The sequence below is a fragment of the Echiichthys vipera genome (assembly GCF_963691815.1).
Source record: "Echiichthys vipera genome assembly, chromosome: 8".
In the NCBI taxonomy this organism is placed as follows: domain Eukaryota; kingdom Metazoa; phylum Chordata; class Actinopteri; order Perciformes; family Trachinidae; genus Echiichthys; species Echiichthys vipera.
The window spans coordinates 21,065,579-21,090,768 of record NC_139833.1 but is presented as its reverse complement, the minus strand read 5'-3'; the positions used below and the strand labels follow the sequence as shown (position 1 = coordinate 21,090,768).

Sequence of the window (25,190 nt, the reverse complement as noted above, 5' to 3'; positions counted from 1 at the left end):
AGTGTGGAACACACACTGCAGTCAGGAGAGTAAGAGTTCATGAACAGAAATGATGAAAGGGCAAAGTCAGACAGGAGCTGTCCGACTGAAACAGTAAACGGTCTGACACCTTTTATCACCTCCTTTTGTTCAAGAAGTGTATAAATACTGGATGTCTTTATTCTTGCTGCCTCTCTTGATCAGACTTGTGATCTTGTAGATGCTCCTTTCACATAAGCCTGCTTTCAGTAAAACTCAACAGGTTTCCACAACAAGAACAAGGTCCTTATTCACAGAGCATCTGCTGGAAGCTAAATATAAATAAAATGGTACCCACAAGGGACTAGCTCTGCTCCAGACATTTGATTTATGCTTTGCCTGTCTGCTCTAAGTTTTATATTACTCTCCTACTCTGGACTGCAGCCGCAACGTTCAGGAAAGTTTTTCACAGGCTGCCGCTGCAGGCTGCACACCGCGGCTTGACAGGGCCTCAAAAGTGAAGCCAAAACGTCTGGATCGCCCCCTGGTGGCTGGCTGTTAGTTTAAGAAGCGCTTAAATTTAATATGGAGCATTTTTTTTTTTAAATGTCAGTATCACAGTGGTTCATGTTTACATAATTGTGGGAAGCTGGAATCCTAATTGCGATTTTTATATTATTGTGCCGTTTCATCAGTCTTGATAGCAGCTTTAAACTGAGTAGACATGTTTTATGCCGTACTGGGTGGATGGATATCAGTGAGGGTTTCATGCATAGTGCAGCTTTAGGTCGTGTCTACACATATAAGGATATTTTTGAAAATCTATATTTTCCTTTATGCTTTGGCGTCTCGTCCCAGGTCACTAGAATGGAGATTTTTTAAAATGTCTTAATCTGCAAATTTTGGAAAATTTAGTTAGTGTATCCGGAGCGTTTGGGTAATAATCTCCTCCATTTGCACATGCCCATTGGGGCATTATGTAATGAGCTTGTGCCAGAAACAACAACAATGGCAACTGGTAAGCAGTACACTCCACATTGTCATCTGTCCACACGAGTCCTATTTCCGTTTCGCTGTAGCACCTTCGGCCATGTATCAGAAAGATGTTATATAAATGTGTCTAAATAATGAAATAATTATTTCCTATTGTTTTTTTAGTTGTTAATCCCACCTAAGAAAAATAAGCTCACTGAGCAAGCTCAGAATCTTCTCCGGTATTTGATGATAATTTGAAGTCGTTTTTTATTCTAGCATGGATATTTTCTTTAATTGGAAGGAGAAAATCTTAAAAATATCCATGAATGTGTAGACCAGGTCACTTTGAGTTGTGATTTTCACAGGAGCACTTGGAGTTTCTAGGATTGTGAGCTGGAAAATAAAATAAAAAGAAGATGCTTGTTAAAGTTTTTAAAGCCGTGACTAGAGAAACTGTTCTGTCTCCATTCGTTGTTGTTCCTCATACCAAACACAATCCAGATGGCTCTGACATAATGAAGTTTGAACTATATACTCTGGGTGCAGCCGACTTGGTAAACATACTTATAACAAAACAAAGGATCTTCCAAAGTTTTTCCATAAGGTGACTCGTGCCTGAGAATGTTTCAGTTTTGTACTTGTCAGCCTTAGTCAGAACAGACAGTGTGGAGCTTTTAAAGCTCTGAGATTTTCTGGTTTTGCTTCCTGAATAAAAGAGCAGCAGAGACCAAAACTCTACTACAGTAACTTAAAACTGTGGTTGCACTCTGGCAACATCGGCTGACCTGGAAACCAGCAGAGCCTGTCATATTTCAATGGCAGAAGATTTTCTAGACAGATGCCTTGGCTTCATGCTGCAAATGCGGCCGGCCTCTCTGTGAGTTTTTCAAAGACAGTGTGCCCACAGGACACATGCAAGCACAGTAGCTTAAAGCAACACTTAAGGTTTCAACGTTATAGAAATATACTATTTGTCCATTTCACGGCACAATTTTAATGCCACATGACATGTTTTACATGTTCTCAGTCAGTGTTAGACCATTTTTGTTTGAAATTTTCACTCCTGACATTGGAGAATTTAACACAAAAGCTATTTAGACCCCTACCTGTTGTTGTTGTAGCAATCGTTGTTGTCTTGGCCACTGGGAAAATACAGAGAGCATAAATCAGATAATTGGAATGAAACTCTCTGTATCAATAAATACATTAATTAGACAGAAATACATGACAAATAGATTTTCTTCTTCTGAGATGAGCTGCATTGACAAAGAAATCAATGCAGATGGGCTCCCACAGGGCTCTGGCAAACTCAGAAATGCTCATTTTAGGATCCTAATGAGCAGATGTGATTCGAACGGATTATTTTTGGGCAGACAGTAGCACTTCGGAGAAGAGGGTCAGAAATGTCACAGGCTAATTTAAACATCAGCGCAACCAACACTCATCTCTTTATCTCAAGAAGCATTTTTAGATTTAGACTTTTTTTTTTTTTTTTATTGATTAGACTAAGTTACAGGGCGGCACGATGGTTTGGTGGTTAGCACTTTCGCCTCACAGCAAGAGGGTTCCCGGTCGAATCGCGGCTGGGGCCCTTCTGTGTGTAGTTTGCATGTTCTCCCCGTGTCTGCGTGGGTTTTCTCCGGGTTCCCCGGCTTCCTCCCACAGTCCAAATACATGCACTTGTTAGGTTAATTGATGACTCTAAAATTGTTTGTCTCTATGTTCGCTGTGATAGACTGGCGTCCTGTCCAGGGTGTACCCCGCCTCACACCCGATGTCAGCTGGGATCGGCTCCAGCCCCCCCCCCCCCCCCCCCCCCCCCCCCAGACCCCAATAGGGACAAGCGGTTGAAGATGGATAGAGATTAAGTAATGTATTGATAAGATAAAGTTTTGTCTTGATTATATAAAGAGTTAGCAACCGCCATACATGTTGTCAATGAAACACTGTAATGTCACTTACATGTAGTCTCTATAACAGAGACGGTGTCACTCTCAGATTCATCTTTGAATATAGCCGTCAACATAACTTCGTACTCAGTGGACGGACTCAGACCGTTCAGGATGTATCTGTTATCATTTCCATCCAGGACCACCTACAGAATCGAAGCACACACACACAATTCTGAGTCTTATATTACAGTTGACTTCCAACAATTTCTTCTTTCCAAAAAAGAAAACAACATCTCAAAAAAGTTGGCTGATATTTTTAATTCCTGCTGCTGTTTTATAACCTGTTGTCAGCTGATCTTCATGACACACTTTTTAAATCTCAGTTTTATTAGTGAAACAAAGTCTGTGAACATTTCGGTCACCCTCTTGTGTTTTGTACTTTTAATTGTTGCTTCTATACTTGCTCGAAGAAAATAAATAGGATGAGTTTCCTAACTTACCCTCAAGATGTGATTAAAGTTTGGGCATTAACCAACTGTCTGACAAGATTATTTATACTCTAAGTACAACACCAGACTTTCAAAACCAAGGTCGCCACTGAGTTTTGGTAGAGAATGCTGCTAAAAACATAAAATAACAAAGCGCCTTAGTGCCTGTTTTATTTCAGCAGTAAAAAACAGCAGGAAGTGTTGGTGCATGACTGTTATACTTTGCATGCATTTTGTAATACTGTGTTAAATAATTGACACATTGTAGAAAACCATTTAATCCTCATCTAAATGTACTTTCTTTATGTTAAACAAAAACAACATTTGAATAAGCCCATGTTAGGAGAGATGAGTATCATCACAATATGAGATATTTCCCCTGAACACAACAGCAGCCAGTTGGGTCGACTCCTGCTGCAGGAGTCTAAACGACCTCGACTATTTGTCTAACACAGAAATAAGTCAGACCCAAAGGTAAACACGAAGAGGTCATCAAGAGTACAGCGTACCTCCATTGAGAGCAACATCGAAATTGGAATTTACCATGGATGACTCAATAACAATATTATTTTTCTTTACAGAGCCCTGTGAGGCTCAGTTACATGCTAATGACGGCCATTTGTACGCTCCCTGGAGGAAATACATCTCTAGTGATTCATCCTTTCGCATTTTTTTGCACATTTCTTTGCATTTAAAAAGATATAGTTCCTTATTAACGTACATACAACACAGCCCTCTGGTATTTGCCTGATTAAAGAGTGGAGTCAAAAATATATTTTTCTGATTAACAAACGGTACAAAAAGACACAAAATCTGCTTACAAAATAAGAGACACCAATGAATCCAAACAAAACAGCCTGACTGATGATTGTTTGACTGTATTATGTAAAAACTCTCACATACAAACAATACAGAGTAGTCAATGTGTGTGTGTGTGTGTGTGTGTGTGTGTGTGTGTGTGTGTGTGTGTGTGTGTGTGTGTGTGTGTGTGTGTGTGTGTGTGTGTGTGTGTGTGTGTGTGTGTGTCTGTGTGTGGATGAGAGACGGAGAAAAGCTGCATGTATCTCTTGCTCTGTGCAGGCTGAATTACCAGCCCACCTCTTCAACTCCCCAGAGTGTTATTTTCAGCTCTGATGACTCTCAGCAAAACACACAAACACACAGACATGCTCACACAACACACACACACACACACACATACACACACACACGCACAGACCTGAGGGCTCTATCGCCGCTGCCCAGCTGTCTCTAAACCCCAGATCATGGTAATAAAACACCCAAGCCATTAATTTCTAGATTTATTCAGGCTTTATTTATACTCAGTCAATAGTGCAGTTTAGCTTCTATGCAATAGAGTACAGGCTCCCCTTTATCTGTGCATATATTGTGTGCAGCCAATAGAGATAATACGTTGAAACCCCGGCTAAATGAAAAAATCTGAATCCATGTAAGTTATCTTTTATCTTTTTATGCTAAATTATAAATCGGTGTAATATCTATCATCAGCTTAATGCTTGACAATCAAAAGAATGGTGCAGCACTGAGCCGCAAATGCAAGTTGAGGCTGTGCTTCAAGCAGGAAAAAAATGGTGGTCTGGTCCAAAGCTTTCTGAATTTTCAGTTAATCAGAATACTAAAATGCCTGGTTAGTTGAGCTGGACGCAATATGCCAGTTACATTTAGTAACTACATTCTAACGTGACGCTCCTCCGTCAGTCTTGATCTTAATCGCGCCCCATATTAGAGAAATGGTTGTGGTCGACGTATCTGCCCGATCAAAGTCCAGCGGATGTCTGTATGACTGTAGCAAGGACTCAGACTAAAAGCTTCATGCCTTCAGTGTACCTTGTCAATATGATCTGTCACATTTCACTTCTTGTGGGTGAAAAGAAATCTTCCAGAAAACTGTGTCTAAAACAAACACCTTCAGAGCGTATTTTATTGGTACTGACCTCCTTTGTGTCGCCACCTGCGAACGGCGCCCAGGACAGTCTGTATAGGACGATATCATTGGCTGAGTGATCCCAGATGACCTGGAAGCTGTTTGTGCCGACATCATTGGAGCGCAGATCCAAAGGACCAGGAACTGGAGCTGAGAGGTACAGAGAGAGAGAGAGTTCACTTATTATTTTAAATCATTTTATTGTTCTATTTTTCTTTCTGTTTGTCCTTAATTGTCTGGTTATTCCCACATGTTTCTGTAATATTTCCACAGTGTTCTGCATTAGTTTTTTCTAATGATGCCTCCCACTATGCAGCTCCGCATCACTGGGCAATAGAAAGAGCCTCCACTCAACATGTGTGTTAGCTCATGACGCTCTCTTTCTTAAAACTGTTCTATTGAGTTTGCCAGGAAATAAAAGTAAAATCAACACGACCCCATAAAGTGTGAGTAGTTTAAAAGTTGCTTGCCAGAAATGCATTTCTTTGAGCTGACTCGGCACTGGAGATCAACTGCTTCTTGCCCAAAGGGATATTTCTACAAATCAATATCTGTTAGCGTGACGGAATAGTAAAGGACAGCAAAATGACCTTTTAATGCGACTGGGCTATTACGGCGAGGTGTAATTGAGATGGGAAGACCGCCAAAATAGCAGAAGGACCAGTAGCGTTAATAAAATCCAACACCGTTTGGCACTGAGAGAGATATGCTTTGCCTTCTAATGGTATTAGTACAAGTATTTTCAGGAAATTGAGACAAATCTGTCATTAGCAGAGATGGGGATAGGGTAATGCCAAAACACCAATGAGGAAGACAAACAAACAAACACAACTGAACAAATCTACTGATAATTACCACTATTGCCAACATTATCTACATCTGCCTGTGTTTGAATTCAGACTTTGCAATGAGTCCCAAAAGTTGACTAAAGCCTCTCTCACACATAGTTCCAGGTAAATTACTTTGATAACCTTTTCAGGCACCACTAGGGACTTTCACACTTTACAAGTGTTGCCATGGAAATGCCAGGATAGATGGAGAAAGAAAGAAAGAACAAATGGCCTATCAATTATTATAATACGGTTGGATTATCTGCAGGGCGGCCCTTGCCCTGTTGTCAACAAGGCTGTCGCTTTTCAGCTAAAATTTGTTCCAACTTGGTAAAATGTTACATATTAGTTCAGAAATAAAGGCGTTTATCTAAATAACAATATGCTTAAGGTACCATGCCTTGTGATACAGCCAGGTGAAGCATACAACAAGAACAGTCTTGTCATTAATTTGCAAGGCGTATTGTGCACTCTCTCTCTCTGTAGTCAGAGCCTGGGTCTCTCTGCCCAGAGAGTTAAGCTGGCAGGGTAAAACGCAATGCAGCGTGGATTAAAATGGTTCAAATCAAAACTTGGCAGAGGTGCAAGAGTCACCATTATTATTTAAATGACGACACAACCGCCAGATAGCAATGTCTTTGTAATTTTTGGAGCCTTATGTGTGTTTTAAAAACAACATTTAAATCAAAAGGCAACTTACTGGTAGTGAATCCGTCTGTGAGTGGCTCTGATTGGCCCTCATCATACAGGGCAAAGATGGCCACTGAGTACTCCATCAGAGACGTCAACTCACTTAGGTCATAGGAGTTCACTGGACCCACCTCCACCTGTAGATATGACACATGCACACAGAAACACTCAATGATGCTTATTTTACAAAAATACAAAGACAGAACAGTTCTCTCACAGTCAGCCAAAGGAGCCACAAACACACTTAAACGCGTTATTGTAAAGATTTCTACTAGTTCTTGTTGTTTGCACACACACACACACACACACACTCACACACACACACACACAAACAAACAAACACACACACACACACACACACACACACACACACACACACACACACACACACACACACACACACACACACACACACACGCAGAACAACAACAGTAAGACAAAAGACAACATAAATATTTGGTGATATAGTGACACAGCACTATTCACTCCTGTTGAAATTGTGTCATCTGTATATTTTCCCAGCTGATTTTAGTCTGACCTTTTCAAACTGAGAAGAACAATCCCTGCAGTATTAATCTCCTCTTTGTTCAATCCTTCCTTCTTCTTTTTCACTCTTCTCATCTTTTCTTATTCAGACGCTTGCAGATACAAACGCTGTCAAATATAAACATATCTAAAAATGAAACACACCTCCTCTGTGACAAGTCCGTCTGTCTTGACCCACATGATACGATAACCTTTAACCCCTCTGGGCACGGGGTCCCATCTGATGTGGGCAGAGTTGTGAGTGATGTCAGAGAACTGGAGGTTGCTGGGAGGACTCAGTGGTACTGGGAGAGGGAGAGAGAGAGACAGAGAGAGAGAGATGTATGCTCTTCCAGCTTTCTGAGAACCAGTTTGAGTTTAAGACTTGAGGATATTGTTGGAAAGAGAGGATGTCCTGACTCTTGTAAGATTAGAGTTTAATTTAGGTGAAGGTTAGAATAAAGGTTCAGAGCGAGTTAAAAATAACGTGCTCACATGGATAACTTACGTGTAATTTCCTGGTTTGTAATAGGGTCACTAGCCTCCTCCCCATACATGGCATAAACAGTGACGGTGTATTCGGTGTGAGGGGTCAACCCATTCAGCTCCAGCTCTGTCACTGCGTCCGACACCTTGACCTGCAGACACAGATGCACAAATGCACAAGTTATCACAGCAGGTAGTTCTCAGTTTTTGGGTTCCTATGATAGCTATGGAAAGTAATTCACTGAAATTATTAACATGAGGTGACGTATAGTGTAGTATATGACAACTGATCTCCGCGTTGGGAGGAAGGTCAGGAAGGTGGATGGGTCCCACCAGTACTAGGCCTAACCACAACCTTTTTTCTAATGCTAACCAAGTCGTTTTGATTCTTTACCCTAATCGTCATCTTGCCTAAACCTAACCGCAACATTTTGTTTACTAAACTTAACGAAACCCACTGTAACTGTTGCGATCCATGTCAGGTCGCCATTCCCGCCATTACATAGAAAGCCATATTTTGTCAAGATATCATCCAAATATTTGTGCATTACTCTTCCTACGATATCCTACGAACCTGTTGATAAGAATGTGTTGCTATCAGCTGTATTTAAAACTATGCATCGAATAAGCATTTATCTATTCAATACATATTTTTTCTGTTTGTTTTTTTATTTTATTACCTCCTTCTCATCCAAGTTTCCATCATCTGTGAGCGGTGCATACAGCAGCATGTAGCCAGAAACTCCATCCACTCTGTCCCATCTTGCTTTCATGGTGCTGTGAGTCACATCAGACAGCTGGAGGACCCCCACTGTGGGAAGGGCCACTACATACACACAAACACACAGCACAGTTCATACATAATAAACCAAGTCTAAAACCATAAAACAAAACCGGACTGTTCACTATACAACCAGTGGGCCAGTTTGTACGTGAGCTGTCATTTTTTTGGCTCCACACAGAAAAGTTTTTAGGTAGTGTGCATGTAGAATTCTCCTAGTAACATGTTTTGCTTTTGAAATAATATTTGTTGAGTTCATATATTATCAAATCTCTGGACAGAATAAAAGTGTTATTGTGCGTATTGGAAATGTGCAAAAAAACAAAAAACAGAGAAACTGTGACCCAAATACCGCAATACAAACCAAACTGTGGGCTTGTTGAGCCGTTTCACTCCTAATCATGAGGGCATCATTTTGAATATGTGTGACTTCCACAATATTATCTATTGTAAGTACATTTATGCGTGTGTGTGTGTGTCTTTGAGAATAAACTTACGTGTAGTTTCTGATCCTCTGAGAGCTTCACTTGCCTCGTTTGCGTACACAGCAAACACAGCCAGCTGGTACTCAGTGAGAGAGCTGAGATTATGTAACACCGCTGAAGTCTCACTACCATCCACTACCGCCTGAGGTCCAGGAGCACGAGTGTGTGGGGGGGGAGAGATGGATGGAAGGGACAGAGAAGAGACGGGAGAAGGGGGAGCGAGGGAAGGGGACAAAGAAAAGGGAAAGTGGGGCAGGGAAGAGAATAGATCGAAAGAGAGCGGTAAAGGAGGGGGAACAATCGATTTATTGAACGGGATGAAGCACAAATGTCTAAAGCTGAGGAAAATTTCCTCATCCTGATCTGTATGGATGACAGTTGTCATAGAGATCCGGTCAGAGCTGAGCCAGCTGGAAAGGTCTCCTCACACGTGGCTCCAGAACATCTGGTCCCCGTAAACCTAGCTAAGCGAAAGATTTAATGGTTTCTGTGGTCAAATGTTCTGGAAAAATCGAGCAGGTGCCTCTATCAGCCCGAGTATAATTTTAAGTGAGCCTTCTTCACCTGCACGGATGTTTAGGGGAATTATGAATGAAGGGATGACAGCGAGAGGTCTGGAGTGATACTATCAGTGTCTAAGGAAAAAACTGAGCTCTATCCATACACTTGCCTGAAGACCTCAGTCCCATTGGTATAGTTAATATGATTGAAACACAGGACATAGCCCCCCCCACCCTCACCCCTTTGCTCCTGCTGAGGCACTCTACCTCAGTATTTCTTAGCATGCATAGCTTTCAGACAGCTGTGATGTGTGCATTGCAATGGGTATTTATCAATTTTATTTAGTGGTACATTAGTTTGTAGTGTTGTTGTTTACTCCCTCAGCTTTTCCTAATTAAGCTTGGTAAAAAACCCATTTTCACCTCCTCTGGTTGTCCTCCGCTAGCAGGATAATAAACAACTCTGTATCTCTCGACGTTTCCGGGGGCGTGGCTCCATGAGACCCTAAAGCTGCGGGCCGTGACTTCTGATGTAACCAGCTCAAGCGGCGATCCTGTCTGCTCTGGTGTCTGCACTGAAGGAATAAAAGGAGAGGAACAGGCAAGGATAAGGGAACAGATTGCATCAAATTACATAAAATTAGCCCCATTGAGGAACTGTGGATTTGAAAAAAAATCAAATGCATTGAGCCTCAGAGTAAATTAGATAGCGTTGACATATAATCAAAACAAATTAGACTGGATTTATGGTGCCCCTTAAGAGCCATCCTCTTTCTTGTTTTTCCCATCCTGCATCTTTATTTCAATATAAATTAAAACTTATTGTAAGAAAGAGTTAGAAAGAGTAGGGAATGTCCTAAAGTAATCAACATTTTGTAGCAGGATGCCATTTCCATTTAGCTGTGAATCAATGACCTTGTGTCTCATATGTCACCGTCTTCCCCAGCGGAGAAACTTTGCATTAAGTACAACAACTTCTGGCCTCCAGAGTTCGATCCATACATCCAGGATTCGAGTCACACCTCCATATAAATATACCCCCTGAGTGCAGCTGCCGTTAGGCTTGTCATTTCAATGTGACATATTTTAATCCATAATCCTTACTGTTATTATAAATTGGAGAAAACCGACATCTGTATGGCAGCAAACTTCCTTCTGCTGAACAGGGAGGGAGCAGAGAATTTGTTTGCAGGTGCTAAAGCCCAGAGACAGCTGGTTTGCGAGTTTCTGGAGTCACTTGGAACGTGATCTCAGTTTTAAGGATCATATCAGCAGCATGGCCAAGGTTGCCTTTTTGCAGCTTGGAAACATCCACATAATCTCAAAGAAAGAGGCTAGATTATTAAAATTCTTTGTTTATGAGTCTTCCAAGCCAAACAATCCACAGATTACAACTCACCCTGAATAACGCATAAATTCCAGGACAAAAAGATCAGAACACATAACTCCTGTCCTCTGAAACCTTCATTGGTTACCTGTTGTTTTCAGGATTCAATTCAAAATCCTTCTTTTTGCTCCACAGTAACCTTCGTCTCAGACATGCTGTCAGTTTATGAGCCTAGCAGATCCCTCCGGTCACAAAGTGGAAATCTCCACCATGTGCCCAGAGGACTTTTGCAAAGTCTTGTGAGATGGCATTCAGTATTTAAAGAATGAAACAGTGTTCCTGCTGATCTCAGACGACACTGTATTTGTTTGAAAACAAACTAGACCTTTTCACTAGAGCCTTTTCTTAAATGAACACACTGTATTTCGGCTTTGTACTTCTTGTGCAGTTGTATGTGGGTGTATGCATGGAGGGCTGTTTTATTTTTGTTTTAGTGTAAATCCCTCTCAACTGCCTTTGTATGATATGCTGCTGTCCAAATTAATTTGAATTGGCCTGAATATACTATCTGCACAGAAGCTCTCAGTGGGAAGAGGAGAAAGAAGACAGGGTTTGAAATTCTACTGACAAGACTATTTCCGACAATTTTCATAAAAACAACAGAGTGCAACATACACAATCTGCAAATGTTCCTAATTTCTCAGCTTCTAAACAATATTTTGTCTGCGCTGGTTTTTCACTCTGCCTCGCAGCTTGGCCGTTCAGAGCAACTGAAAAGACGTACGATATCAAACATTGTCACACGAACCACTTTTTTCGCAGAATAACCCGGCCCTTACTCTGTTTGATGTCCTTGTCTTGCTGCTCAACTTGTTCACATACAGTCTTGGTCAGACCCTCTACGATGGAGCTCATGATGTTGAAGTCGGCCACGTTGTAGACGTGAGTGCTGTCGGGCTCTGAGGCGATGGAGAGCAGCTCATTCTCATCAGCATTCTTAACACCTGGGAAAGGAAGGTCAAATACATGATTTTTAGCATTACATTCAGAGACAACATACTGTAGATCTGTAACTCATTTCTTCACAGATGTCACTCTTCCTAAGACTTATTGTCTCCTACAGGTGTGTGTTTGCATACTCCCTCACCAATAGCAAACAGCTCAACCCCAGCATTTCGCAGGCTCTCTGCAGGAGGTATGACATCGTCCTGGGACTTCCCGTCTGTGATGAGGATCCCAATCTTGGGTACACCCGGCCGTGAGCCAGCCTCAGGTTTGAAGCAGTTCTTCAGGATATAGGTCAACGCAAGGCCTGGAAAGAGACAGAGGGAGGAAGAGAAGGAGGATGAATGTGGTCGACCGAGGCAGAGGGACAACGGTAGATGGAAAGAGAAATTTCGAAAAAAGCGGGAAAAAACGGAAAGGTGCAGTGGGAGCATGATGAGAACGAAGAGGAAATACAAAAAAATAAGGAGAAATAGAAAGCACTGGTGTGGAACTTTTTAACAAACTAGTAAACTTTACAGTCAGTGAAGTTCAGTACCTGTGAGGGTGTTTCCTCCTTTGTATGGCAGGTTCTTAACGGCATCGATGACGGTTTCTTTTGTCGAGAAAGTATTTAGATGCCACTCTATCCTGGGATCACCACTGTACTGAGCCAGACCTGCAGTCACACATAGACACACACACACACAGACACACACAGACACAGACACACACACACACACACACACACACACACAGACACACACACACACACAAAAACAGATTTTTTAAAATGAGTATTAAGTATGAGGGGATGTCTGAATAAAACAATAAAACATTGACATGAACAACCGAATACCATATTGATGCCATGGTATATCATCTGTTAGAGGGACCCACCTATCCTCGTCTTATCAATGCCAACATCAAAGGCATTGACCAGATTTTCCAAGAACATGCGGACCAGCCGGAAGTTAAGCCGACCGATACTCCAGGAACCATCCACCAGGATCACGATGTCTGCAATGGCCTCAGTGTGGCACACAAACTGATCAACTACAAGAAGGAGAGAAGACAGACAAGAGTTTTAAACTGACCACAGCCAGGGACAAACTCACAGAATAAAGGAAAAGATTTTTGAAGTGCAGGTTTCTCAGCCAAAACTTACTAAATAATAAATATTGAGATTGGTAACGGCATTCTTCAATATTTAGCTCCACATAAGTGTAACAATCTGTAGAATTTGTGTGAAATCTTCAAAGTGTATCCCTTTCAATCAATTTAAATCCTTTTTTGGGTGACATAGAGCAGTGTGAATGCATGTGTGTGTTTTTTTTTAATTGATGCTGTCCCTTATGTTGATGTCTTTGGTCTCTTTGTTGCATCATTTGCTGATGTATACTGTACCTTTCTGGGCGTTTATTGTGTTTGTACTGTAATCGGGGAGTCCTGGCCTTCCCTGTTTAATTGTTTCAATCAATAAATGCACACCTTGAGTCTGCAGGTTTCAGGTTGTCTTTATTGAACAAAACATATAATGTAAACCAAATAGATAGTTACAGATACAAAGACGCAAATACACACAAATTGAACCTTAGTCAACCGCCATCTTGAGAGCCCCCTTAGAGCTTTGTGTTGTTTCTCTCAGCTATCTCTCCTAACCTTCTCTTCTTGAAATTACTTTCCAAACAAGTTTTAAAGGGAAGTATACACACTAAAAGTGATAGTAAGTAAAGATATGAGTCAATATTGTGGATGCACGCATGGACACGTGCACGCATGTGGACACTTACACTAGGTAAAAAAAGATCCATCCGCGCAGTGGTTAGCGCAGTCGCCCCACGTAAAGAGGCTGAAGGTTCTTGAGGCAGCGACCGTGGGTTCGACTCTGACCTAAGGCCCTTTGCGGCATGTCTTTCTCTCACCCATTTTCCTGTCTGTCCTGTATACTAAAGGCTTGAAAAACTGCCCAAAAATAATCTTGAAAAACAAGACATGCCATTTTTGCATGAAAAAGATTAAAAGATTACAGAGTGAAGAGATTAAATATGAGTAAATGTAGATAACTCAACTGCTGCTGGTTAATATTTTCACAAAATCAATCCAAACTGTACACAAAAGCTATGATCTCTCAACAGATGTTAGGTTTGTTGCTTAGGTGCATGCTGGGTAATTGTAATGTCCTGGGTCAGTCCCAAAACCGTTTTTTCAAATTAGTTTTCCTTGCATACCCCTCTCTGTATACTATGAACTATTTAATCATCCAAATTGAGATTCTTAAAAATAATATTTTGTGGCAAAAGGGAACATGTCCTCTCCAGTCTGATAGGTATTGGTCGACATGAAAAACTAATAAGTGAACAACAGCACATTAGATGGAACAGACAGAGCTGAGACTGATGTAACTTTTACTGTACCACCTGTGCTATCATGTCAGGCCAACACTATATCAAGGTTTAAATTCATAAAAGACACATTGTGTAACGATAAGCCACGCAGGAATTTGTTTCGAGAAGTGATTTTCCAGACAGAGCCTCCTGTCTGCTGTCTGTGTGTATGACTGTTTGAACCATCCATCTGCTGCAGACGGGACACAGAGAAGAGAACAGAAGAGAAGAGAAGAGAAGAGAAGAGGAGAGAAGAGAAGAGAAGAGAAGAGAAGAGAAGAGAAGAGAAGAGAAGAGAAGAGAAGAGAAGAGAAGAGAAGAGAAGAGAAGAGAAGAGAAGAGAAGAGAAGAGAAGAGAAGGACAAGAGAGAGCTGATGACAATCTCTGATTTCCAAATGCATAAAAGACTGGGGTGCTATTATAAAAGAGTATTTGATTAATGTTCTGAAAAAAACAAGGAGATTGTGAATATATCCTTAAGAGTTCAGATGCATAACGGTCACAGCAGGTTCTTATTTTGCCAAAAATTCCCACATTTAGTCCCCCTTTCACACATGCATTGCAAACCTTAAATTATAAAGACATCTACCGGAGGAGCAATTTGGGCAAACACAAATCAGTTGGACCAGACATCAAACGGTCTTTTCCCTGCCAGCTCCCTGGTACTAAGTCTTTGTAATGGCAGATAGAGCCCGTGTCTGAACATTGTGTGTAGAATTCACAGCAACAGAGTGGGCGTGTTGATGATGTTTCTGTCACGCTGTGGCCGAAATCATGAAAAACAAACATCTGAGCATGACGAGGAAGGGTGATCTACACCAAGACGCCAAAGAAAATGTTTGACTGGAGACAATGAGACTTAGTCAGAGGCCAAATTCATCAGATAAATTCAAGGAACGGCAAGAGACTTGGTTGTTAATGAAGAAACTACGAACCAGCTACAGTATGTGACCGTGGTGTAATCTGCATTCTCTACCCAGGCACCACCTCTCACCTAAACCAAACACAGTATTTCCAGGAGTGAGAATGCGTCTGACACAGACAATCTCATGTTGTGTGTTACATGTGAGAAAGGAAAACCCCAGACAATGTGTGCACTTGCTTTTCTGTGTTCAGAGTTCATATGAGAAAATGGCTCATGATGCCTATTAGGATGGACAAAAAAAATTTAAACTATCCCATTGGGAAGAGAAGAGAAGAGAAGAGAAGAGAAGAGAAGAGAAGAGAAGAGAAGAGAAGAGAAGAGAAGAGAAGAGAAGAGAAGAGAAGAGAAGAGAAGAGAAGAGAAGAGAAGTTGGAGCTGAGTCTGTGAGTTTCAATGAAATGGCAAGAGGCTGAGAGGCCAAAGAGTGAAAAGATGATTCTTTGTAGAGTTTCTGTTCTTACAAAACAAACAAGCATGGCCTTTAAAGAAATTCTGTCGTGAAAGTATAGAAAGAAAAATCCATGACTAAGCACCAGGAAGGCTTCTTTAGAGGCGATGCACAAAGAATAAAAAGGTGAGAGACATTCAGTGGGTGTTAGTATCTGTAGTAACTGCTGTTGACACAGTGGGTAGATACTTAATGTTAAGAAAAAAGGAGTCAGAGGGAGAAGGGACTGTGCAGATGGCAAACCAAGGATTAGAGGGTCCTAATTACAGCTAATTACAGCTTGCTGGTCATTCCCTCCTCTATTGTTGGTAGAGTGGTGAGAACGTCCTTCAACTAGACATAACACTGGTGTTTAACACATGAACCAATAATCAAGGTTGCCCCTCTACTTCACATTATCCCTGCTGACATCTGTAAACACTCAGTCGGACATCAAGAAATCATTTGCTGCCATTCATTCTTATAATTTGAGAAAATCTTCCATAATTGTCAAAGGTAGATCATCCATCTCAGTGAACTTGAAACCCTGAGTCATAGTGTTACTGTAATTTCATTTTGCCCAGGTTGTGTTTTTATATCAGTGTGTGTTACACTGTGTTATGTAATAGTATTATTGTGTCAGTGACCGGCAGAACCGAGCTATGTCTCTGCAAAACTTTAATGTATTTCTTCAACACGTCCTCATACCTACGACCTAAGACCGTTCTATAACTAACATTTAGGAAAAAACTACAAAACTACCTGGTTGGGTTTAGGAAGAGATCATGGTTTGGCTTAAAGTGAGAAATGAAATAAAAATAAAAAGAGAATTCCGTCGAATCGAATTGTGAAGCGTTTACTAAAGACGTTTTATACGTCTTTGATGCGGTGTGAACAAAGCAATCGCATTCTGGTGTGGATCAGCTGTGTGGACTCCCTTGGGGTTTTCAAAAGGTAGAAAACGAAATATGGCTCACTTGGGTACAGTTCGTTTGTGGTGAGTAAGTTGAAGTTAAAGAAAGAAAGACAGTTGATCTCGATCCAACAGAACTACCAGGTGTACTTTGCGAGTTTGAGGGAAACAGCTCCTGTATTATGAGCCAGACACAGGAAGAGCAGAGCGAGCGTAGTGAGGTTGCTTCCACAATCATCCCACTATACGGCCATTTATTTGGTCGAGGACGGTCTATATTTCTTGCAGAACTTTGAGTCCTAGTCATAAAATAAAGGTTTGTGTTAAGTACTGATTTTCAACTATGAAAACAGTTCCAGTATCTTAGTACTGTGGCTGCTGTCTGTGCCAGACAATAGCAGGTTTGTCAAAGGTCCCTCTGCTCCTTCTGAGCCCCATCTGCCTTTCATCTTCTCCCCCTCTTCTCTACCTCATTCCCGCTTCGTTTTCTCTTCCCATCTAACGCCCTTGCAGTGGGTCAAAGTGCAGTTACTGGGGAACAGTGGGGAAGTGTGTTTCCGTATGCACACAAAAGAGAACAAGGTGTGAAAGTGAGGAAGAGAAACAAGTGAAGCAGGAATAAAGAAAATTAACCATGTGAGGGCTAAATGCTGTGTTTGGGTTTGATTAAATACCGCAGATACATTGACAGATTCTGTGGCAACAAGTCTTTTAGGTTCCTCCTGTCTCTCCACTCCTCCATCTCACTCTGTCCATCTCTGCAGCTCAGTAATAAGACACAAGCTTTATTTAAACTCTTCACTAACTAAAACAAACTGCCATGGCAGAGCACAAGACACAAGACATGTTGATCACTACTATTGTGTGTGTGTGTGTGAGTGTGTGTGTGTGTGTGTGTGTGTGTGTGTGTGTGTGTGTGTGTGTGTGTGTGTGTGTGTGTGTGTGTGTGTGTGTGTGTGTGTGTGTGTGTGTGTGTGTGTGTGTGTGTGTGTGTGTGTGTGTTTTCGGTGTGTGTGTGTGTGTGTGTTTACTTGTTATGGGTTCCAAATGACGCATCTTTACCTGAAAAAATTGCCAAAGCTCTGTATCTGTATTACATTCAACAACCTTTTAGGTTTCTAACGTCGTGGATGACAGAGACACTCGACTGCAGTAGAACTTCTCTCTGCTGGAGAGTGTGTTACACCTCAGCCAGCTGTTGAAGCTGAAACCCTCATTTCAGTCAAAATGACTTCTTGGTACACACGACAGGAACCAAGTATTTGAGTTTTATTTGCGAGCCACGTTACAGCTGGATTCACTTTGGAAAGTAAACAAAGTGCAGTTTTTGAAAACTATCTGTCATTGGCTTTGTTTAAATGTTCAAAATTCAGCACTAACATGAGCAAGAGAGAGTCCGTCAACAGAGCAAATGTTGCTGTTTCCAAAAAGTGTTTTGGTGTATAGCTTGAAATGTAATAATGTATTATTTTCTGTGATTATGACATAGAGTGTATTATAGAGATGTATGTAGCTACCGTGACATCACCCATTGGCTTTTGGACTAAAGTTTTGAAGCCAGAAAATTGCATTTTGGCCGTCACCATCTTGAGAGAGATGCTATGCTAAGCTAAATGCTAATCTATTCATCCGGTGGACTATTGCTGGCGGGTGAGCTGGGAGCTCTGGTCCCTGGTGCCGTTCGCTGCAGTGACACAGAGCAGGCTGAAAATTGCCAGTTTCCCTTAAATTTACAGAAAATGCTAGCACTAGCTGGCTACTGTGAGCTCTGTTAGAAAGGTATAACTGAATGCTGATGTTACAATAAACTGTGATCATCTGAAAACACACTGTGAGAGGGTCAGAGTCCTCAGACTTTAACACAGACAGACACAGCTATTTTAATATCCACATTGCCGTGGATATTTCCAAACCTCTACCATGTCACTGGCATCTCCTGCTTTTTTTTTTTTTTGCTTTAAATGGGACAATCATTTACAAAGTGAACATCATGCTGTATTGAAGTAGACTTGAAACTAGCGATTAAGACCATAAACTCATTAGGAAAATTTTTACTAAGGTACTAAATCATTGCCCACTTTTTTTGCAACCAATCGCGTCGCCCCCTGCTGGACATTAGAAAGCATGCAGGTTTAAGGCTCAACTGTATTGTAGCTATGTCTTTATGATACAGTCTATTGGTTATAATGGCTCAATGTGGCTAGCATAGCTGCTAACCGTAGTAACAGTACAGTAACAAAAATACTATGTTCATTATAATTTTACAGCTGTTTCACAAATGCACAAATGCTGCCATTTTTCAGGTTGTTGCAAACATATGCCTGAGGTTTTTGTAAATAGATTCAGTTCAAAGCAAAAATTCTTGGTTTCACCTGCAGACCTAAAATGCTGTGACTGTGACACTAACTAAGTTAACATACACAAAATATTCTGTTTTTGTCCTTATTCTGAAAAAGACAATATTAATACTAAGCTATTAACGTGGCCAGTGAAAATATATATCACACTAATATTCCTGTTTACATGCAGCTGTCAACATAGGATGTTTTGAAAGTTTTCCACCAGTGGTTAACTTGATGGACTGCATGAACACAGCCTCCCTGTTTCATTCCTTGAATCACCTTCATGAAAAGGTCAGCATTGTGATGTGTGCACATCCAAAAAACTGTTGAAATCAGAGTCTGCCCTAATGATTAAAAATAGGTGTGTTTCTACTGACAGTAAACAGGCAAGAGGCCATAAACTTTCACAAACTGCAGTAAAAACCCAGAGATGCTTTCTCTCAAAGCACTGTTAAAACGTGCTACAGTTGGAATAAGGCCTAATTTAAAATATCCAAAAAGATTATACTTTTTAAATGACCCATATCAAATTCCACACACCGTCACATTCGGAATAATAGTGGAATATTAGTGTACATGTAAACGTAGTCAGGGAGACAACCAGAACCCTGAAACTGAAGCAGCTGAATTAAATTGAGCCATTTTTAAATGTGCTAGTCACACCTGTTATCTGCTAAAAGACCTATTGTGAAACTCACATAGAGTGAACTCTGCGGCACTGAAGGACAGACTTTCTGAACAAAGACACTCTCTATTAATATGAACACTGTGTAAATTATTGTAATTTTAATTGGTTACACAGAACAGTCAAAAAAAACATCCGGATCTGTAGCGGACCAGTACTGTGTGAAACATTTCATGTCATCAAGCTGAATTTGCAGATTTGTGTGTCTGTCTCTATATTCACTGATTGTCAACATGAGGTTGGCTGAACTCCATCTGAACTTCATTTGCATAGAAGCATGTGGACCCATTTACACGCGAGTGCACAGTTGGACAAGCACCCACCCTAACTGGCATGCGAGCATGTGATTAGACAGACCATCCACCTGGTGTCCATGAGAGAGGGAGCAACTATATTTTACAGCTCAGCCCACAGTGCTGTCTGCAGAGCTGTGGGGAAAAGTATGTGGCTCCTATAGGACAATTGAATTAACTTGTGTGGGGGTGGAGAAATGGGTATTAAAAATGTGAGCGCAACAATGGAAGCCACTGTTGGCTGGCTGCAGAGCAAAGACAGACGCGCAGCGACAAAGATGGGAACAGAACTTGGAGCGATGAGAAAGACACGATATACACATAGTGTAAGATGTGGTTAGTGGTGATACAACTTGCAGCAGTACACAAACATAAAATAACACAGATAGAGGTTTATACACATGCACACTGCATGTTATAGCCAAACAGGCCAGATCAATTAAAGCACAGCCGATTGCTTGTAATCTCCTACTCCCTGGAAGTAGCACACACTCAAACATAAAGTTGGAAGTACAGAGACTCACACAACACACACGCTTATCTAAATGTGTCCATCTCTCTCTGTTCTCATTAACAGCAGTTATTCCTAACCAGCCTTGATTTATTGCTGACCTCTATTTTACCAGGGATCAGACAGAGTGTGCTGTCACTTCAATCTCTCTCTAGTTAAGTTTTATTTCCCCCACTGCTGTGATTGTGTTTCTGTATCTTGAATTAACATTGAGAACAGTGACAGGCATGCAGATAAATGGACAGCAGCAGCAACATTAGTGACAGCAAACAGAACTCATTCTCTTAGCAAAGTTTATTCCTGTACTTCACCACCAACATAAGGCTCATTTATTACAATAGTTATTTCCAAACAGTTTAATACAATTTGATCTGTTTGATTTTAATGTATGAATCCATTCAGGTTTAAAATACACTTCAGCAAAATGATGAAATGGAAATAATATTACACAGTGGACAAGCTGCCTCTTTTATAGTGACCTGTAAAATGTTTTTTCACTATATCACTCACGCATGAATAGTAATAGCATCTATTTCTCCTAACTGCTTTTTACCATGAAGAACTGAATATTTCAATATAAGCAGTTTCCTGTATGTTGTAGAGAAAAAGTCCACTAAAAATCAATATAGTCTGGTCATTTCCCCTCGTCCACTCGTGTGTAGGTGTGCTGCAAAGTGCTCCGATGACGTGAAAAGTGACCTTTCTGACCAGTTTTCCATTTCACAACTTAGTGACTGAGTGTTTAACCGCATGCCAAAGAAGAAAAAACTGCCCTTTTTCTAGCCCTTGCTCGGACCACATCCATTTTCAAATTTCAAATGACACACGACACACTCATAACTGCATCTTTCAAGATTGCAACGCTACCACGGTGAAACAATCTGACGGACATATAAACACATGGCAAAATAATCCAAACCGCCTTTGTGGTAGTTCCCGCTACAGTAGAAGAAATGAGACATAAAAATGGGAAAAGCTTCTAAAATGAGTAAAAGTCATAACAACCTGAGCACGTACAAAGCTGTTTCAGCCTACAGCAGGTTGTTTCTCCCAATAAACACTGGAGATGCACAAGTGCTCAGAAAACAAGATGCCCTTTGTTTATTCAATCAGGAGACAGATTGATACACCTGTCGTTTGTTCAGTGGCCCTCTGAGCAACTCAGACAAACTCACCCAGGCATAAACATTCATATTCATCTGTAAGGCCTGTGGGCCTGTGGGCCTGTACAAGTGTGTGTGTGTGTGTGTGTGTGTGTGTGTGTGTGTGTGTGTGTGTGTGTGTGTGTGTGTGTGTGTGTGTGTGTGATCCAGTGGGTTTTGAGGTGTAATCCGACAGCTGTTTTTAGGCGGTTTCTGTCGTTCCACCAGAGACACTTCCCTCTGCTTGGCATCCTGATCTTTAATCCACCGTCTTGTTCTGTTCCACTTCACTGAACACAGAGACGACGTTCTGACAGAACAAACTCTCTCTTTGTCTCTCTCTCTCTCTCTTCTACCTCTGAGTTCATCGCTCCATCTTTACCTGTCTTTGTTTGCCCTGTGTGACACGTGCACACACACTTGTTTAACTGAGTGGCTTTCTATTTGGAAAGTTGAGTCTCTCTTATCATGTCTGGTTATTTTTTAGCTCCATGCACACATTGTAAGAACTTAAGAGATGGGTGCGGCTCCCAAACTTTTGAACACAATACTGGCTTACTTATTAATTCTGCAGGAGGGACAGTTTCCCTGTTTCTATTTTGTAGTTTGTCTTCATCAAGCATAAAAGCAATTATTTATCTGACAGTTGTAATGATCAACTCAGTAACCGTAAGCCCTTCCCTGGTGGAGTCAGGAAACTGTGAGAGGATTTCCTGCAGCTAAACTAGTTTTCGTGAACGATGGAAATATATGAAAAACAGAGCTATGGTTTGCCCACATTCCACAAATAACACAATATCCATTTTCAAACCCTGATTTTTTGATTAATGAATGAGACTCTATTCAACAGTTCAAACAGTTCAGTTTGGAATCACAAGAGTAAGGGAGGGAGAGCAATGAAAAATTAGAACAGGATTGACAAGATAGGACGGGGGGCTTAGGGGGGAAAAGAGAATGGTTAAGAATGGTTAGGCAGTAAACCACATTGGAGAGATGGAAGGAGTGCAAAGGGGCATGAAGAGGAGATGAAAGAAGAAGGGCTAAATGTATTATGGGGTAGAGAGGAGAGCAATACATGTGTCATAAAACAGGGGGTAGTACAGAGGGTGAAGAATAAACAGCAGAAGAGGAAAAATAAGAAAAGTATGACAAGGCATTCAGCTTTGGTTTTAACCGTAAAATTACTTTTAATGACTCATATTGATCGTCAAGCTAAGATTTGCATTCTTCAAGCATTTTTTTCTCTCTACCACAACCTCATCCCATTGTAGGTAATGATAATTAATGTGAACGGAAAATTTTATGTACAAATGTTTTGTTGCATGCTACCTTCTAAGTTGATTGTGCAAGCAATTTACAACAATCCATGTTTACGTTGACAGGCAGTGACCTCATAGAGATTATCGTTGGAGCAAACAAGGAACAAACGGGTTATTAAGGTGATGTCGTATAACAGGCACAAAGTTGCGTAAGGAGGAAGGTCAGAGTGGTGAATAAGTTGCACAAACACAGGACTTTTCACTTGGCAGCCTGTGGTGTAGTTACGTCCATGACTCATTTAAAGCCATTATTCATTATTTCCTAACCCTAACCAAGTATTTTTGTTGTCTAAACTTAAAGAGACATTTTGCTAATTTAAATCCAAACTGTGTTATGTGAGCACTGTGGGCAGTGTGTGCATATGACCAGTGTTTGAATTCCCTCTGTGGCTGACGCACACGGAGCTCTGACCACCAGAGGAGTTTTGCATCATTCGTTGGATCTTGGTGGACTTGCACTACTCCACCAAACGGTGTTTGGCTTCCAAACTCGGTTTATCTGCTCACATTGCCGTGACACAGAGCTGGATTAAAATTGTGAAAGTCTCCATTTAAGTCATTTTGGTTAACAACAATAACCACAATTTTAAAACCGAGGGTAAATAGAATGGTCATATACAGTATGTCGTTCTGGGAGTCATTGGCAATCAAACAGCTGCTAGTTAAGTTTCTGAAGTTTCAGTTGCTGTTAAATATTGCAAATATATTAGTTATTGTTGGCAGTGTACGTATACAGAAATGTCTCAGTGTACCAGCTGCTTTTGTTAAAATTTACTACTGAGTTTGTATTGAGTGGCAGCCTTTATCCGTGTTGTATGTGTAGCCTGACATCCCCATTGTAGTTTGAAGTCTTCAGTATGTTTAACACTGTTTATTTCTGTAAGTGTTAGTTATTATTGATATTTTGTTCCCTCTCTTTGAGAACCACACAGAAAAACTTCTACAAAATAGTGTGTAAGGAAAAATGTATATTTAAGCTTACAATAAACACATTCAAAGGATATCCCTGCCTTCAGTATCTTGACTAGACCTCTTTTATTGTTAACTTAATTTCCAGAACACCAAGAGACCCATTACAGACCTAGCATATTGATGAAGTATGAGAACATATTACAAAAACACATTGTTGTCAATTTGGCTAATTTCTGGTTAAACTACAGTGGACAGAAAATCTGGTGAAGAAAAAGTAGCATCGCTCGTCCCAAGGTCTCAGAACTGTACAATGTTAAAAAATATATAATTTCTATTTGTGGCCATAAAGAGGGAGGGAAGAAACGCTACAGCAGGAGACAATCAGCGAAGAAGTGGACGCTAATTATTGTAATTGACCTCTGCACTTAAGGAGTCCTTGCCGCTAATGACCAAAATTCCATTAGCACATCCACACACACTTGTTAACCACTGTCATACAATTAGCTCAACTCAGCCATGAACCTCCTCACTTAATGGAGGACAAGGACAGAAGTCTGGCTGGCACAGAGTCCCCACACACACACACACACACACACACACACACACGCAGCCAAATGAGCAATAGCTGAGTCTCTGACTGCACATCCGGCACGATGAGGAGGATATTTCTTTAGTTTTCTCAACAGGAGTAATTCAGCAGCTGGAAAGAGTCCAACCCCAAATGTAAAACACAACTTTCGATGATGGAAAACTCGTTAAGTGATACGAGACAAATGGAGACAAAATTAAAGCGTCTCTGGAGGACATTTACCCGAGTTCACTCTTTGTCACCTCACTTTTCAGTTTGGTCTAGTTTAATACTTTTTCTCCTTACTTTGCCCTTCACACATCAGCTGATATTGTGAATCACATCAATTTTAAATTTCCTTTCATGCTTTTTAGCCATGGCACAAATCTGTCTCTCTTTGCTCTCAAATGTAAAAGAAGAGATGTAACGTTAAGAGGCATTCACAGGAACTGATAGCGTCACAAAGCCTGCACGGGCTGCATGTGTTCACTGCATTTGTCTCCTTTGATTTGTGGTCTCACTCAGTCTCTCTGGCTATTTGTCATACTAGTGACCACAAACCTTTGACATCCTGTGTAGCCCCTGAGCATGACACCATCTTAATGGGGATAAAATCAAATAAATACAGGGCAAAATGTTCAATGACAGAGGAAGTCTATAACTGGTAATTCTGGAAACTAATAGGGCAATAAATACAGCAAGACACACGGATATGCACAAAGAGATGGAGACTACATGAATGATAAAAGTGGGAATTAACAATGTGATAAATACAATCACATACACACACACCCATCTAGAGAGTGCTAAAGTTGAAATAAATGATAATGTTGGGAATAAAGGCTGACTATAAATATAGAAACCTGGCTCTCCAGGTGTGTGTTTGTTACCCTCAGCAG

The 25,190-nt window shown here is 40.9% G+C and overlaps 1 protein-coding gene across 1 annotated transcript in view; it reads right to left on the bottom strand.

The window, feature by feature from the left end:
- Window positions 1–25,190, bottom strand: part of LOC310950197 (collagen alpha-1(XIV) chain-like) — a 135,133-nt gene that overhangs the window by 83,872 nt on the left and 26,071 nt on the right. Inside the window, exons 6-18 of the mRNA XM_083917875.1 lie at window positions 12,767–12,922; window positions 12,426–12,545; window positions 12,030–12,194; window positions 11,722–11,886; window positions 9,979–10,130; window positions 9,068–9,197; window positions 8,470–8,615; window positions 7,812–7,941; window positions 7,469–7,608; window positions 6,789–6,915; window positions 5,269–5,408; window positions 2,896–3,028; window positions 2,040–2,075 (exon numbers count right to left, since the gene is read on the bottom strand). Coding sequence (XP_083774001.1) covers window positions 2,040–2,075; window positions 2,896–3,028; window positions 5,269–5,408; window positions 6,789–6,915; window positions 7,469–7,608; window positions 7,812–7,941; window positions 8,470–8,615; window positions 9,068–9,197; window positions 9,979–10,130; window positions 11,722–11,886; window positions 12,030–12,194; window positions 12,426–12,545; window positions 12,767–12,922 — 1,740 coding nt within the window. The remainder of the gene's footprint in view (window positions 1–2,039; window positions 2,076–2,895; window positions 3,029–5,268; window positions 5,409–6,788; window positions 6,916–7,468; window positions 7,609–7,811; window positions 7,942–8,469; window positions 8,616–9,067; window positions 9,198–9,978; window positions 10,131–11,721; window positions 11,887–12,029; window positions 12,195–12,425; window positions 12,546–12,766; window positions 12,923–25,190) is intronic.